This window comes from Mytilus californianus, unplaced genomic scaffold, assembly GCF_021869535.1.
Source record: "Mytilus californianus isolate M0D057914Y unplaced genomic scaffold, xbMytCali1.0.p SCAF_8, whole genome shotgun sequence".
Taxonomy (NCBI): Eukaryota; Metazoa; Mollusca; class Bivalvia; order Mytilida; family Mytilidae; genus Mytilus; species Mytilus californianus.
The window spans coordinates 51,270,629-51,289,520 of NW_026262734.1; the positions used below are offsets into that span (position 1 = coordinate 51,270,629).

Genomic DNA, 18,892 nt, shown 5'->3' on the forward strand with positions numbered 1-18,892 from the left:
GCAAGTCAATTAATTAAATAATCTTTACAAAATCACACATGTCATTTGCATGTAGTGATGACTGCTCAAACAAATGAATGATTGTCAGAAAAACTTTTTATGCCCCCGCCTTAGCGGAGGGGGCATTAAGTTTAACCCTTGTCCGTCTGTACGTAAGTACATCCAAAAGTTGGTTTCCATTCTCTAACTATAGTTTGCCTCAACAAAATATTATGAAACTTATACACAATTCTTACTACCACAATATACAGATCAAGTTTTAATTTTGGTGGCATCACTTCTACCATTCTAGAGTTATGCCCCTTTACAAATGGAAAAATTGATAAATTTTTCGTTTCCGTTCTCTAACTTCATGAACTTAAGTTTGCCTCAACCAATTGTTATGAAACTTATACACAATGCTAACTACCACAATATACAGATCAAGTTTGAATTTTGGTGGCATCACTTTTACTGTTCTAGAGTTATGCCCTTTACAAATGGAAAAATTGCTAATTTTTTTATTTTTTTTCTAAAAATATCAATCAAGTAATTTTTAGAATTTGAGTTATCTTCCTTTGTCCATGATTATAGTTGAATCAACTGCAATCAATGCTTTATGCAATGCAATATTCAATTTTACTTCCTACTGATAAATTGAAGCAATATTTACCAATCAGTGCTTACAAGCACTTTGATTACCGTTCTAGGGTTATGCCTTTGCTGAATTTTTCTTTCCTTTCTCTAACTTGAGTTTGTCTCAACTAAATATAATGCGCTTTACCACAAAACTCAGTCTAAGTTAAATTTTTGGAAGCTTCACTTTTACAGTTTTTGAGTTATGTCCCTTTATAGCTTTATATACTAGCGGGGGCATCATCTGTGTCTCTATGGACTCATTCCCCATTTTTTTTTTAAAGTCTAATGTCAATAAAATTGGGAATGGAAATGGGGAATATGTCAAAGAGACAACAACCCGATCAAAGAGCAGACAACAGCCAAAGGCCACCAATGGGTCTTTAATGCAACGAGAAAATCCCGCACCCAGAGGTGGTCCTCAGTTGGCCCCTAAATAAAATTGTGTGCTAGTTCAGTGAAATTGGACGTCACACTAAACTCCAAAACATATAAAAAAACTAAAATTAAAAAACATACAAGACTAACAAAGGCAAGAGGCTCCTGACTTGGGACAGGCGCAAAAATGCGGCGGGGTTAAACATGTTTTGTTACATCTCAACCCTCGCCTATACTCTAGTCAATGTAGAAAAAAGAAACACAGAATACGCACAGTAAAATTCAGTTTAAAAGAGGTCCGAGTTCGATGTCAGAATAGGTAACAAAAGAAACTAAGCAAAATGACAATGATACATAAATGAACAAAGGACTACTAGCAGTTACTGACATGCCAGCTCCAAACCTCATTTAAACTGATTGAAAGATTATGTCTTCATCATATGAAAATCAAGTACAATCCCTCCCATTAGGGGTTTAGTATCATACTATCAGCATGGTCAGTAAATGTATATATATAACAAGGTGAACATGAGTTTTGTTGATTTACAAAATTAAGGTTCAAGATTTTGCACATTTTGACAACGACTGGCCTCTCCTATAGTCATATCGCTTTAAATAGTCAAGCGTATCACACTGAAATCAGTTTTAATTGAAATAAACAAATCCATGATGATATACAATTATTGACTTTTGATGAGGTTGATACAATGATTTATCAACCCATGCCAGTGGAATTATATCCACTGCGGACATATCTCTGCTGTTGATAAATTATTGTATCAACTGAAATCAAAAGCCAACACTTGGTTTTATTATAAGACTTTTTATTGTCTTTAAGTTTCTAGAATTTGCTCAAGATACTGTTAAAACTGCTGCCTGTTTTTATACAAATGTTTTTTATACAAAATATATATATATATCATTTATATCATGTGCTTTTGCAGTTGCTCATTTTCATAAATCGAAATTTTCAATAAAATTTACTAAAAAAAAGTTCATTGTACATGTACATCAAAAACAAGAAGAGAAAAAATACACCAAAAACAAGAGGAAAACAGAAAAAATTAGAATTTACTTGATGTCATAAACCTACATCATTGACGTTGCCGTCATAAACCTACATCATTGACGTTGCCTTGGAAAATCTATATTTGGGTACACTGACGCTGTTCCAAATCTCTCTCATGATTTTTGCCGCAGTGAATATAACGTTTTATCAAAAAGATTTTCCAATGCTGTGAACCAATGAGAAAACAGAAAATTTATAGTCATATAATAAAGAACTTAATTGTCCTAAATAAACGGAAATGGAAAAAAGCCAGTAGGTTATTGTAACAAAAAGAAGTTATCAGTCTTTCACCATGTTCACAGGAAATATATAAACTGTATACATGATAATTTTACAGAAGGAAATCTTAAAACAAAGATTTAATAAAAGTTGTCATGATTATTGGAATTTTTCATCTGAAATGCAACTGAATGATTATCATGTTTATTCCTTTTAATTAATACATAATTTATCTGTATGTAATATATACAACATGGACATGTATCTTTTCATTGTTAATTTGTTATTCTTGTTCAACAAAAGTCAATGACCATTTTGAACAAATTCAATCAAAACAAATAGTAGATTTATAAAAAACAAGTCTAACGCCAATTAAATGCTTCCCTGAGCGCAGCCTGATACCACCCCAGAGTCAAACCCTGAACAGTTTGGTCACATTTGGACACTATATTCAAGCGGATATTAAACAGTTTATCAACACCTATCTGTTAATCATTTATCTTTGTTAATGCATCATATATTGCCTCTTTGCTTTTAGAAACCATGTTTGAAAAATACAATAAGGAAGGCGCAATTTGATTTTGATTTGGGAGGATGAAAAGAGGTTGATCTGAGATTAAAATTTCTTTGCTTCGTTTACATGTTCATTTGCATCATACCTGTTTCAAGGGTAAGCTTTGTTTTCATTTTTTCTAGGCCAGAATAAATCCTTTCTGAAATCTTCAATGCCACCCAAGAAAAGTAGGATTTTGCTAAATATTCATGATATTTATAAAAATGTCTTGATTTTAAAAGCAGGTCAATACCTATCAAATACAAATTACCTTTCAAAAATAGTAAATCACTTTCTCAAATTTATTTATGCACCCACCTAAACAGAGAGGGAAAGTTCTACACTTGTCCATCTCAATGTCCTGAAATTGGTCTCCGTTCTAATTGCAGAATTTTTTGTTTCTGTTCCCTAACTCAAGTTTGCGTTAACCAATTGTTATGAAACTTATGAACAATGCTTGGTTCCATATTCAGATTTAGTACGAATTTCGGTAGCGTTACGTTTAATGTTCGTGAGTTATGTCCCTATGTAACGTCATATGCAAGCAGGGGCATCTTCTGTGGGAATGTACAAATTCCTTTTTAGCTCACCTGACCTGAAAGGTCAAGTGAGCTTTTCTCATCACTTTGCGTCCGTCGTCCTGCGTCCGTCGTCCGTCGTCCGTCGTCCGTCGTCCGTAAACTTTTACAAAAATCTTCTCCTCTGAAACTACTGGGCCAAATTTAACCAAACTTGGCCACAATCATCATTGGGGTACCTAGTTTTAAAAATGTGTGGCGTGACCTCGTCAACCAACCAAGATGGCCGCCACGGCTAAAAATAGAACATAGGGGTAAAATGCAGTTTTTAGCTTATAACTCAAAAACCAAAGCATTAAGAGCAAATCTGACATGGGGTAAAATTGTTCATCAGGTCAAGATCTATCTGCCCTGAAATTTTCAGATGAATCGGACAACCCGTTATTGGGTTGCTGCCCCTGAATTGGTAATTTTAAGGAAATTTTGCTGTTTTTGGTTATTATCTTGAATATTATTATAGATAGAGATAAACTGTAAACAGCAATAATGTTCAGCAAAGTAAGATTAACAAATAAGTCAACATGACTGAAATGGTCAGTTGACCCCTTTAGGAGTTATTGCCCTTTATAGTCAATTTTTAACCATTTTTCGTAAATCTTAGTTATCTTTTACAAAAATCTTCTCCTCTGAAACAACTGGGCCAAACTAAACCAAACTTGGCCACAATCATCATTGGGGTATCTAGTTTAAAAAATGTGTGGCGTGACCCGGCCAACCAACCAAGATGGCGGCCACAGCTAAAAATAAAACATAGGGGTAAAATGGAGTTTTTGGCTTATAACTCAAAAACCAAAGCATTTAGAGCAAATCTGACAGAAGTAAAATTGTTTATCAGGTCAAGATCTATCTGCCCTGAAATTTTCAGATGAATCGAACAACCTGTTGTTGGGTTGCTGCCCCTGAATTGGTAATTTTAAGGAAATTTTGCTGTTTTTGGTTATTATCTTGAATATTATTATAGATAGAGATAAACTGTAAACAGCAATAATGTTCAGCAAAGTAAGATAAACAAATAAGTCAACATGACTGAAATGGTCAGTTGACCCCTTTAGGAGTTATTGCCCTTTATAGTCAATTTTTAACAATTTTTCGTAAATCTTAGTAATCTTTTACAAAAATCTTCTCCTCTGAAACTACGTGGCCAAATTAAACCAAACTTGGCCACAATCATCATTTGGTTATCTAGTTTTAAAAATGTGTGGCGTGACCTGGTCAACCAACCAAGATGGCCGCCACGGCTAAAAATAGAACATAGGGGTAAAATTCAGTTTTTGGCTTTTAACTCAAAAACCAAAGCATTTAAAGCAAATCTGACAGAAGTAAAATTGTTTATCAGGTCAAGATCTATCTGCCCTGAAATTTTCAGATGAATCGGACAACCCGTTGTTGGGTTGCTGCCTTTGAATTGGTAATTTTAAGGTAATTTTGCTGTTTTTGGTTATTATCTTGAATATTATTATAGATAGAGATAAACTGTAAAAAACAATAAATGTCGGCAAAGTAAGATCTACAAATAAGTCAACATGACCGAAATTGTCAGTTGACCCCTTTAGGAGTTATTGCCCTTTATAGTCAATTTTTAACCATTTTTAGCTCACCTGACCTGAAAGGTCAAGTGAGCTTTTCTCATCACTTTGCGTCCGTCGTCCGTCGTCCTGCGTCCGTCGTCCGTCGTCCGTCGTCCGTAAACTTTTACAAAAATCTTCTCCTCTGAAACTACTGGGCCAAATTTAACCAAACTTGGCCACAATCATCATTGGGGTATCTAGTTTTAAAAATGTGTGGCGTGACCCTGTCAACCAACCAAGATGGCCGCCACGGCTAAAAATAGAACATAGGGGTAAAATTCAGTTTTTGGCTTTTAACTCAAAAACCAAAGCATTTAAAGCAAATCTGACATGGGGTAAAATTGTTCATCAGGTCAAGATCTATCTGCCCTGAAATTTTCAGATGAATCGGACAACCCGTTATTGGGTTGCTGCCCCTGAATTGGTAATTTTAAGGAAATTTTGCTGTTTTTGGTTATTATCTTGAATATTATTATAGATAGAGATAAACTGTAAACAGCAATAATGTTCAGCAAAGTAAGATTTACAAATAAGTTAATATTACCGAAATGGTCAGTTGACCCCTTTAGGAGTAATTGCCCTTTATAGTCAATTTTTAACCATTTTTCGTAAATCTTAGTAATCTTTTACAAAAATCTTCTCCTCTGAAACTACGTTGCCAAATTAAACCAAACTTGACCACAATCATCATTGGGTTATTTAGTTTTAAAAATGTGTGGCGTGACCTGGTCAACCAACCAAGATGGCCGCCACGGCTAAAAATAGAACATAGGGGTAAAATTCAGTTTTTGGCTTTTAACTCAAAAACCAAAGCATTTAAAGCAAATCTGACATGAAGTAAAATTGTTTATCAGGTCAAGATCTATCTGCCCTGAAATTTTCAGATGAATCGGACAACCCGTTGTTGGGTTGCTGCCCCTGAATTGGTAATTTTAAGGTAATTTTGCTGTTTTTGGTTATTATCTTGAATATTATTATAGATATAGATAAACTGTAAAAAACGATAAATGTCGGCAAAGTAAGATCTACAAATAAGTCAACATGACCGAAATTGTCAGTTGACCCCTTTAGGAGTTATTGCCCTTTATAGTCAATTTTAACCATTTTTTCGTAAATCTTAGTAATCTTTTACAAAAATCTTCTCCTCTGAAACTACTTGGCCAAGTTAATTATAGATAGAGATAATTGTAAGCAGGAAAAATGTTCAGTAAATTAAGATGTACAAACACATCACCATCACCAAAACACAATTTTGTCATGGATCCATCTGCGTCCTTTGTTTAATATTCACATAGACCAAGGTGAGCGACACAGGCTCTTTAGAGCCTCTAGTTTTGTAAATCTTAGTAATCTTTTACAAAAATCTTCTCCTCTGAAACTACTGGGCCAAGTTAATTATAGATAGAGATAATTGTAAGCAGGAAAAATGTTCAGTAAATTAAGATGTACAAACACATCACCATCACCAAAACACAATTTTGTCATGAATCCATCTGCGTCCTTTATTTAATATTCACATACTGTGGATTCATTAATATTCGTTGGATACCAATTTTCGTTGATTTCGTGAGTACAGGGGAACCACGAATTTAAATGTTCAACAAATAACAAATTTTCCAAAAGAATGTATACAGACTTTGCCAAAACCACGAAATTAAATATCCACGAAAATGCAAGTTTTCCTCAATCCACGAAAAATGGTACCCACGAAAATAAATGAATCCACAGTAGACCAAGGTGAGCGACACAGGCTCTTTAGAGCCTCTAGTTTACTTTTGATAAAGTTCCAGTTGATTCCCTTTTTTCCACTTTTAAAAATAAGTTTAACCAATGAGTGAAGACACCTGTTATATAAACATAATGCCCTTGGATGAATGTGTTTGGATAGATTAACACATGAAGGTTCACAGTTTTTCACCAAGGACCTTATGAATGACTTCTTATTCACGTGTGCACTATGCTGTAAGAAGGGCAATTGTGAAAAGATGAAGCGGTCAATTAAGATAGTTGACTAATGGCTTTAATTAGGGGTATATCCTGACAATGCAATAACTGTTTTAAAAATTCATTAGTTATTTAAATTGAAAACATCACTAAAATTTAAGATCTGCAAGAATAAATTGAATTTAAAATATTAAATGAAAAACAAAGAGTTTCAATTTAATTATAGGATAGTGTTGATTTGGAAGAGGAATGTTTGAAGAAGACTTGTGAAGAAGGATCACCACTTCCAGACTTCATTTCCTTAGATGAAGGTGACGGCGGTCATTTACCATGGTTACAAGAACACATAGACAACGGTGGGTGTGAAATTTACGAAATATCTGACAGAAAGCTTAGAAATAAGAGCCAATCAGATAAAGGAAAGAAAGAAACAGGTGAGACCAATCAAGAAAGGTTGTGGTCTTGTAAAAAGTGTGAATTTTCAACAGGTGATAAACAGGAACAAGAGAGACACCGAAAACATCACTCTTACCTCAAAAGAAAGCTCAGAATGTCTAAACTATGTAAATCTCAAAAATATTTCTGTGATGAATGTGGAAATGAATATAAATCAGAAGTCGGTTTGCAAAGCCATAAAAAATTCATGCATCCGGACAACCCATTATTGATATGTATGCTTAGAGGGTGTAAAGCCCGTTTTGTGGAAGAATCTGCCTTACAAAAACATTTGTTAAGGCACAAATCACATGGTGTCCTGAAATGTAGAAAATGTGCACAGGTATTTGTACTAAAGGGTGCACTAAAAAGACACGAGGATTATTGTTTCAAAAGATTAATGTTTCGATGTGACATTTGTAATAAAGTGTATAAAGCCAAAAACAATCTTTCTGCACATATTAGTAAAATGCATTGTGACGAGGGTAAAGGATTCAATCACAGGGAATCTTTAAAGTTCAGCAGAAATATCAACAGTACGACTTCTGCAGTTGATGAGAATAAAGGAGCAAGTTTAACAGTCGAGAAAACAATTTTAGAAACTACAATGGAAGAGCTTAATGCTGATAATGTTGAGGAATTTGTTGAAGGGATGAATTCAATTTTACTCACTCAGCAAAACGAAAAAAAATCAATACAGACACCAGATGTTTACTGTTGTATACATTGTGAATTCTCAACAGCAGATAAGACACATTATACTAAGCATAGAAAACACCATGCTTACCTTATTCGCAAGCAAAAGAATGCAGAACTCCAATCATATTCTTGTGATAAGTGTGAAACAGAGCATAAAACTACACTTGACTTGAAAGTTCATATGGAAAAGGTACATTCTATGGTATATAAATGCCGAGAGAAAGGTTGTTTTAAATATTTTTCAGATCAACACAAGTTAAATGAACATTGTTTAGAGCATGAAACACAAATACATATTTGTAGACATTGTGGGGCGTCCTTCAGGTCCATACAAGGACTGAGTAGACATGAGCTCACTACTCATTCGGCTCAATTTTATAAATGCAAGGTTAAATCCTGCCCTAGTGTATTTAAGTATAAACAGCAATTAGAAAAACACATATTAAATCATAAAAATAGAGGTCTTTTGAAATGCAAGAAATGTAACAAGAAATTTCTTATGAAAAGTAAGCTAACACGTCATGAAGACTCATGCATAAGGAATAAGACAGCAAATGAACCAACGCAGTGTCACTTATGCGGAAAACAGTTTGGGAGCAAATCAGGATTGTTAGTGCACATGAGAAAACATATTGATGGAATGTTCGATTGCTTTTGTGGAAAAACATTTGACAGTATTAAAAATCTTAATCAGCATAAAAATTGTCATAATGATCCTATGCATAAACCATTTTGTGAAAAAGAGGTTGCCGAGGAGAGTGAAGATAGTACCGATTCAGATTCAGATGAAATGGAAGATAGCACATCTTAAAGTTCAAGTGCAATGTATAATTCGAAAAGTACTAAAGAAAAGCAAAAAGTATTTAAATAATGAAAATGAAGAGTTTGTTATAGAACATGTTAATATCGCAGATTGTCACAATTTAACATCGATTGTGATGATGGAATGGCAACAGAAAATGATGAAAAAAATGAGTAAGATGAGAGAAAGGAATATGACATGGCGTTTGGTGATAAAAAGGATAAGTTGATATTGAAGAATAAACAAAATGATGGTGACATGCTTAACATTGGCATTGAATGAATTTATCTCTGATGTTGTAAAATGAAGATATTAGTGACTATATGTAGTGACATTGAATAGTCTGTCGAATATATAGACATACAAAACAAAAAAAAAGCAAAATAGTGTGAATTTTAGTTAACATGTATTAACATTTTTTCTAGAGCATGCAACTTTAATATGTCACAGAAAGCTCAACATAGGGAGAGTGATCTGGCGGCGGCAGCCACGTCGGTATTAACAAATCTCTTCAAAGCTTAATATTTCCGAAGGTAGAAAAACCTGAATCTTTCATACTTTGAATATAGATGCCTTATGTTATAAAGTTTCCGTCGGTCATATGATCATTGTTCTTGATCTCATTTTCATGGTTCAGTGACTTCTTATAAAAAAAGTATTCTTTATTTCTCTCTTATTATGAGTAATATATATATTTGGTATGTGTGTACCTTGCAAATTTGAAGTCCTCATTCTCGTCAGACAGTTTTCACTTGACCTCGACATCTATATATCAGATACTTTACTGCTATAGGCGATAGGTCTACTATATATGATTTAAGGAATTATTGTAAGTTGAACCTGCCATGGGCAATTGGCATGTATCATCTTCATTTTCATGGTTCAGTAGTTAAAGTTTGGTTTTTATGTTTTGTTCTGTTTTTCTAATTCTGTATACAATAGGTCAAATATATTTAGTGTATGAAAATATACATGTCAGTGTGGCATTTTTTATTTTATCGTGACAGTTCTTAGTATTTGGTCTGTTTTTTCTAATACTATAAGCATTCTAGGACATCTATATTTGGTGTATGGAATGATTGTAAGGTTTATATTGTTTGGCTATTAACATCTGACCATGACCTCATTTTCATGGTTTATTGGTCAATCTTTAGTTTTTCTGGTTGACTTTGTTTCTAATAAATTAACTGCAATAGGTTTACTATATTTAAAGCATGTAATGTTTGTTTGGTGTACATATCTGAGCGTTAAGGTTCTTCTGACCTTGGCCTCATTTGTATGGATCATTGATCAATGTTAAGGTTGAATTTTCCTGGTTAAGTTTGTTCTTAGATGTGCATTAGGTCAACTATATTTAAAGCATATTTGATGTATCGAATAATTTTAAGGTGTACTTGTATTTGTCGGTCAGATCTCAGACATAAATAAGTCTTAATCTGTTTTTGACTCATGGAGGTCTAAATTTGTAGATTCAAAGATTTGTCTCCCTTTAATTTAAGGCAATTTACGACTTCAATAATTCGATTAGTGTTAAGCAAGAAATATTGACCTAAATTCAAAAGTCGCAAATATTGACCCCTACAAGTCGATAAGTTAACCAAATTGGTCAACTTCAAACCCAAGGATATTTATATAAAGGTCATGCATCTATATGAAATTATGACAATATTGAAATACAATGCTTTGTCTTTTAAAGAAAATTATGCATGAGACCCTAAACAAACGGAAATTATGTTTATTTACTTTACAAAGCAACCATCTATAGCCACACTAAAGGAGGAAAATAATCTTATGTTATGTAAAAATGTTCAATTAGATAATTAGATATAGATAGCTCATGTCCTTGTGAACGTTCAGACAGGTTTATAATGTCATATGTTGTGCACTTTGGGAAGCAAATAAAATCAAGTCTTTTCATAAACACAAATAGAGTTAAACGAGTCTGTCATTTTTTGACTCCTATGAGTCGAAAAAAACTATCTTGTTTATGTCTGAGCTTTGACTGTTTGTAGCTTGGTTTATCTGACCTTGACCTCATTTTTTGTGACCAATAAAAGTTTATATGATAGTTGAAGTAAAGCTTTATATATAGGACTGTCAATTTAATATCAATGGTTCGTAATGACAGCGAGACATTTCAGTGTGTGCACTATTGTATTTTTATACGACCACAAAAAATTTTGCGGTTGTATATTGATAACACGATGTGTCTGCATCGTCAGAAGACATTTGGTTTCAGGTCAATAACTTTAGTAAATGTAAATAGAAATCTACAAAATTCAAATACAAGGTTTATAACCACAAAAGGAAGGTTTGGATTGATTTTGGGGGTTATGGTCCTAACAGTTTCGGAATTAGGGTCAAAAAAGGGTTTCCTGGTTAATGGACAATTAAAAAAGAAGTACAAATTATATGTTTGGATTATCTCTATTATACTGCTTTTAAATTATGTGTAAAGAAATGTTGTATTGTCTTGAGGTGATTAGCTGTCAATTTATTTTTAGAAGTTAATATTTTTTTTTTTTAAATTATGATTAAGGAATATTAATTTTAGCCATGATAATGCATGTCATTTTCTATTTTAAGACTTTTATGATGTATTTAAACGGGTAATTATGGTTGAAAACTCCAATTGAAATTTGAATTGAGATTATGACCAATAATGGAAAAAGGAGGGGAAGGTGTAAAAAGGAACTAGGGAGGGGGGGGGGGGGGGGCATTTTTTTTATCATTTCAGAATTAAAAAGAAAATTTCTTCAAATATTTTAATTTTTTTGGCAAAAACAAGAGGGGTGGGGGTGGGGGTAATTGTTTTTAATTTTTTTTTTTTGGGGGGGGGGCAATTTGCAACATCATAGTGAATATAAATTCTAATCAAATAACCAATTCTAAGTTCTTTGAATACAGTTATTCTGTGTCAGAAACCTATTATGTGTCATATTTTTAATTACAATACAGTTTCAGACCTGTATCGCTTTCATGTAGCCATTGTCTGAATAAAACATGATAAAATGAGACATTAAAGTATGAAATTAATTTCTTCTTTCTTTCATTTTATTTTTATTTTTTTTTAGTACACAATGGTACATCCTTTTATAGATTTTGTACACATTGACTCATGGCATTTGTCATTAATATGCCATCATTACATATAAGCATTCCAGCTCTTAAATCTACAGCATTGTATATATATAGTGAAAATTCTTACAAATTATATCAAAATGTGTTATAATAGAAAAGAAATGTTCTCCGTATCTGCCTGTTGTTATGTTGAAAGGTAATAACACATGTCTGTCATACATCAAAGACAGTCTATATTTATAAATTTTAAAAAATCCTACTTGAGATACTTTGGTATGAGGTCGGGTCAATTAGCAAATTGAATATTACTGTTAATAATTTATTCTAATGTAAACATGTCTGACAACAATTATATATGTTATTATGGGGAATCTTGTTCCTGTGTTAACTTATTTATATTGTTAATTTGCTTGTTGACTACATCTTATTGCAAGATGATTGCTCAGAAACTTAAAAATATATTTTAACTTGTGACTGTTTTTTTTTTTTTTTTAAATATCTAAGGATTTAGTGAACAAAGCCTGTGAATTTGTTAATCGTGTAAATAATGTGTACAGACTTCAAAATAGTGCTATAATCTTGATGATAATTCAGAGCAATTTGTGTGAGAACTACTTATTAGCCATGTTTTTTCTCCAAACATCTCCCAAGATTGTATAGAAGCATAAAAAAAGAAGTATTCACTGCTTACAAAATATGGTAATCTTGTTTATCAGACTCATCAAGGTATTATAAAGGAAACTTTCAAACAACACTGGTTTTTAAACAATGGTAAAGTGGTCACATTTTGGTGGCAGTAATTGAAATTGAATTATTTTTTATCTTTGCCATAGATAGATGATAAAGCATCAAATAGAGCTGTTGCAGAACTCACATATCGGGGACGTATCCGTATATGACGGAACGTATATGACGTATTTCTGATTATGCTAAAAGAGTTTTACATGTATTCGTAAAGACACATACTTGTCATTTCCTTGTCTTTAAATAAAGAAGTGAAGTTCTGTAAAAATAAGAAGTGCAAGTCGAAAAGTGTATTTTTTGTCGAGCCTGCGACTTTTGTCGCAGAAAGCTCGACATAGGGATAGTGATCCGGCGGCGGCGGCGGCGGCGTTAGCTAACTTCTTAAAAGCTTTATATTTTAGAAGGTGGAAGGTCTGGATGCTTCATACTTTGTATATGGATGCCTCATGTTACGAAGTTTCCGTCAGTCACATGTCCAATGTCCTTGACCTCATTTTCATGGTTCAGTGACTACTTGAATAAAAAGTTAAGTTTTTTTGTAATGTTAAATTCTCTCTTATTATAAGTAATAGGATAACTATATTTGGTATGTGCGTACCTTGCAAGGTCCTTATGCCCGTCAGATAGTTTTCACTTGACCTCGACCTCATTTCATGGATCAGTGAACAAGGTTAAGTTTTGGTGGTCAAGTCCATATCTCAGATACTATAAGCAATTGGTCTAGTATATTCGGTGTATGGAAGGACTGTTAGGTGTACATGTCCAACTGGCAGGTGTCATCTGACCTTGACCTCATTTTCATGGTTCAGTGGTTATAGTTCAGTTTTTGTGTTTTGGTCTGTTTTTCTTATACTAAATGCAATAGGTCTACTATATTTGGTGTATGGAATGATTGTAAGGTGTACATGTCTAGCTGGCAGGTGTCATCTGACCTTGACCTCATTTTCATGGTTCAGTGGTCAAAGTTACGTTTTTGAGTTTTGGTCTTTTTTCTAATACTATATGCAATAGTTCAACTATATTTGGTGTATGGAAATATTTTTTGATCTATTTGTCAGTCACGCAGGTTTTTTTTTACCTTGACCTCATTTTCAAGGTTCATTGCTCAGTGTTAAGTTTTTGTGTTTTGGTCTGTTTTTCTTAAACTATAAGCAATAGGTCAACTATATTTGTTGTATGGAAGAATTGTTAGCTGTACATGCCTGCCTAGCATGGTTCATCTGACCTTGACCTCATTTTCATGGTTCATTGGTCAATGTTTAGTTTACTTGGTTAATGTTAAGTTTATGTGACAGTTGTAATAAAGCTTTATATTTAGGACTATCAACATAATATCAATGATTAGTAAAGAAGGCGAGACATTTCAGCGTGTGCACTCTTGTTATATGGTATTTCGTTGTTCTTTTTCATGATGAAAGCAGAGTTTGAAAAATAACTCAATAGTCCGTTTAAATTCTATAAATCTTCTAAAATGAATTATCAAAAATCTTTTTTTTTATTTTGCAGTGTATATTTATTTAAATGTTATACGAACTCTGACCGTTCCGTCCGTTAAGTCTACTGTTAAAAAAATTCATAACAAGCTTAATAATCAGAAATGGAGAAAACGAGTTGACCGTGGCACTAACTGGTGAGATTATCTATTCATAATTCAAAACAACATAATTTAAATATGAATGGAAATTATCATGATCATTTGTATTTGAGTGAATATTATACGTACTGCTATGGAAGAGGGACGAAAGATACCAGAGGGACAGTCAAACTCAGATCGAAAACAAACTGACAACGCCATGGCCAAAAATAAAAAGATTAACAGACAAATAATAGTACAGATGACACAACATAGAAAACTAAAGACTAAGCAACACGAACTCCCACCAAAAACTGGGGGTGATCTCAGGTGCTCCGGAAGGGTAAGCAGATCCTGCTCCACATGTGACACCCGTCGTGTTGCTTATGTTATTACAAATCCGGTAAGTAGTCTAATTCGGTAGGTCACATTCGTGAAAAGGGAAGGGTATTGTAGTTACGACATAAGGAACATATCCGATATCATCTGTGAAACGGTTATTTCATAACGGTCAACCAACTCGTGATGGCGTCCGTAAAATTTACGAAGGGATGACTTCAACTTCACCATTTGGAACTCTTGGTTTAATAGCCTCCTTGTGAGCAGCAATCCTCTATCAAGGAAATCATGATAGGAAATACAAGCCCGGGAATATCGTATCAATTGGGAGATATATACTCCGTATGCAGGCGCTGCTGGAATGTTGCTACATAGAAATGGAAAGTTCACAATTGGGAAGCTGAAATCATCTCTTTTGTCGTAAAGTTTTGTTTTCAACCCACCCTCATTGTCAATTTCTAAATGTAAGACAAGATATGAGACAGACTTTATTATATCTGTAGTATCCTTTATCTCTAGTTCGATGGGATAGATTCGTTCAACATAGTCACCAAATTTTGTATTATTTATGGACTAGCCAATGGCTGATTTTTAAACGACCGCAAAACAAATTTTTGCGTCGTATATTGGTATGACGGTGCCGTCGTCGTCTTCAGCGTCGTCCGAAGACATATGGTTTCCGGACAATAACTTTAGTTTAAGTGAATGTATCTCTGTGAAATTTGATTTTGAGGTTTATGGTACCAACGGTTTAGAAATTGGGGGCCAAAAACAAGCAATTTTGTAGTTTCCAGACCATAACTTGTGTGTAAGTGTATGGATCTCTCTGAAATTGTACCACAAGGTTTCATATCACAATGGGAAGACTGGGTATAAGTTTGGGGGGTAATTGTCTTAAATATGCAGGAATTAGGGGCCAAAAACAAGCAATTTTGTAGTTTCTGGACAATAACTTGTGTGTAAGTGTATGGATCTCTCTGAAATTGTATCACAAGGTTCCATATCACAATGGGAAGACGTAGTACGAGTTTATGGTTAATTGCCCTCAATGTTCAGGAATAAAGGGCAAAAAAAGGGTAAAAAAAACAAGCAATTTTGTTGTTACTGGACAATAACTTGTGTGTAAGTCTATAGATCTTTCCGAAATTGTATAACAAGGTTCCATATCACAATGGGAAGACGTGGTATGAGTTTGGGTTAATTGCCCTAAATGTTCAAGAATAAGGGACAAAAACTAGCATTTTTCTAGTTTCCAGATAATTACTTGTGTTTAAGTGTATGGATCTCTCTGAAATTGTATTGCAAGTTGCCATGCCTCCAAGGGAAGGCTGAGCTTGAGTAATGGAGGATTGGGGTTATTTTCATCTTTTTTTGAATTTTTTCTTTAAATTTTCCATTTTTCCATTAATTATTTCAGATATATGTAAATGCAAAAAATACTGATATGACAGGAGATACACACCAAACAGGATGTGTAAGTTATCATATGAAGTATTGTGCAATAGCACAGTATTGCGCAATAACAAGAAATCTTCAATTGCACAGTTGTGCGCAATAGCAAGAAATCTTCAATTGCACAGTATTGCGCAAGAGCAAGACATCTTCAATTGCACAATAGCAAGAAATATCTTATTGCTCAGTATTGCGCAATAGCTAGAAATCTTTAATTGCACAGTATTGCGCAATATTACAGTATTGCCCAGTAACAAGAAATCTTTTATTGCACAGTATTGCTTAATAGCACAGTATTGGGGAATAGCACATTATTTCGCAATAGTAAGAAATCTTCCATTGAAAATGAAGTCAAATATTTATACCCATTTCAATTTTTTAAGATCTTTCACCACATTTATTTTGTGTCAGAAACCTATATTATGTCAAAAATTTGATCACAATCCAAATTCAGACAGTAACAAGCTTGAATATTGTGTCCAAACTTGCACCAACTGTTCAGGTATGACCTCTGCGGTCGTATCAGGCTGTGCTCTGCGAAGCATTTTATTAAAGACTGTTTGGAATTCACTAAAGAGAAGAGGGAGGACAGGGTGTAGGAAGAAATGCGAAAAAGATATCCAAGGTAAAAAGGGGGTATGAGATAGAAAAAGGAAAGGGTGTTAGTAAGGCAAAAAAGAAAATCAGAGGTGAAAATGAGGAAACAAATAAAAGCAATTTCACAACATGACACAAAAAGACAGAACGGTAATGAAACATGATGAAACTTTATCATTTAATCGAAAATATAAAACACGGTACCAGTGAAACTGGTAAGATCAACATAATAAAACGTGAATTTTGATTTCACGTTTGATCATGTTTTTGACTTTTTTATTATATAAATTGAGGTTCAACGTTTTCAATTATGGAAATCATCAGTTACGATGTGCATATAATAAGACGTTTGTATGCAAAGATTGCATGGACAAGAATACCCTGCAACAACAAAAAAATGTAACGGATCAATCATTTCAGAACAAGGGGTTTACTATTTCCGTATTGGTTTAACAAGGTTTTTTGTCGAGTCTGCGACTTTAGTTGCAAAAAGCTCGACATATGGAAAGTGATCCGGCGGCAGCGGCGGTAACTTACTTCTTAAAAGTTTTATATTTTAGAAGGTGGAAGACCTGGATGCTTCATACTTTGTATATAGATGCCTTATGTTACGTAGTTTCCGTCAGTCACATGTCAATTGTCCTTGACCTCATTTTCATGGTTCAGTGACTACTTGAAAAAAAGATAAGATTTTTTGTAATGTTAATTTCTCTCTTACTATGAGTAATAGGTTAAATGATATTTGGTTTGTGCGTACCTTGCAAGGTCCTCATGCCCGTCAGACAGTTTTCACTTGACCTCGACCTCATTTCATGGATCAGTGACCAAGGTTTAGGTTTGGTGGTCAATTCAATATCTCAGATACTATGAGCAATAGGTCTATTATATTTTATGTATGGAAGGATTATAAGGTGTGCATGTCCAACTGGCAGGTGTCATCTGACCTTTACCTCATTTCATGGTTCAGTGGTTATAGTTAAGTTTTTGTGTTTTGGTCTTTTTAATACTGTTTGCAATAGGTCTACTATATTTGGTGTATGGAAGGATTGTAAGGTGTACATGTCCAACTGGCAGGTGTCATCTGACCTTGACCTCATTTCATGGTTCAGTGGTTATAGTTAAGTTTTTGTGTTTTGGTCTTTTTTTAATACTGTTTGCAATAGGTCAACTATATTTGGTGTATGGAAATATGTTATGATGTACATGTCAGTCTCACAGGTTTTATTTGACCTTAGCCTTATTTTCACGGTTCATTGCTCAGTGTTAAGCCTTTGTGTTTTGGTCTGTTTTCTTAAACTATAAGCAATAGGTCAACTATATTTGTTGTATGGAAAAAATGTAAGCTGTATATGTCTGTCTGACATGGTTCATCTGACCTTGACCTCATTTTCATGGTTCATTGGTCAATGTTTAGTTTTCTTGGTTAAGTCTGTTTCTTAGAAACTATAAGCAATAGGTCAACTATATTTATAGTGTATTGAATGATTGAAAGTCGTACATGTATTTCTCGTGTAGTTTATGACCTTGACCTCATTTTCTTAGATCAGGTGAAGTTTATGCGATAATTGTAGTAAAGCTTTATATTTAGGCCTATCAACATAATATCAATGGTTAGTAAAGAAGGCCAGACATTCCAGCGTGTGCACTCTTGTTTTTTTCAACAGGTAGTCACAATTTAAACTTTTTTTCAGCTATAAACATAGAAATTATTTTTTATGACTTTTTTTTTTTTTTTGCAAGTTGGAGCAGAAAGTAAAAGGTGTGTATCACTAACAGAAAACGAACCTTCAATAGCATACTTATGAGCGGATATTCATGTGACAGCAATCCGTTGTGTAGACTATTTCATGCATAGTATTTAGTTGTCATACATTTATATAGCTTTGTCAGTATATAACATTTACATATGGCTGGGTCTGATCCAGGTCCGAGATAAGGGTTGGCGTAATAATGAAAAAAAAATATCGATTCGAATTTATCAAATAATGTAAAGGAAAAGGATTTTTTTTCTCATCTTAGATTGAGACTTCTACACCCTTCAACCCTTAATTCACTGCACATTGGGTGAAAGTACATGGATTGATATATTCCTTAAAGAGCAGTAAATAGCCGAAGGCCACCAATGGGTCTTCAAAACAGCGAGAATATCCCGTATCCGGAGGCGGGCTTCAGCTGACCCTTTAACAAAAAATGTGTAATAGTTCAGTAAAAATTTTAAGTATTATTTTAGTTCTATTAAAAATACA

At 33.7% G+C, this 18,892-nt stretch overlaps 1 protein-coding gene across 7 annotated transcripts in view; it reads left to right on the plus strand.

Moving 5' to 3' along the window:
• The window catches only part of LOC127712216 (zinc finger protein 33A-like), an 81,665-nt gene extending 70,289 nt beyond the window's left edge, over positions 1–11,376 (plus strand). For 6 of the 7 annotated variants that reach the window (XM_052218526.1, XM_052218527.1, XM_052218525.1 and 3 more), the window contains one exon: positions 7,151–11,376. In XM_052218526.1, coding sequence (XP_052074486.1) covers positions 7,151–8,869 — 1,719 coding nt within the window. In that variant the 3' untranslated portion in view covers positions 8,870–11,376. The remainder of the gene's footprint in view (positions 1–7,150) is intronic. The other variant, XR_007986994.1, reaches the window with a different exon arrangement.
• The last annotated feature ends 7,516 nt before the right edge of the window (positions 11,377–18,892 follow it).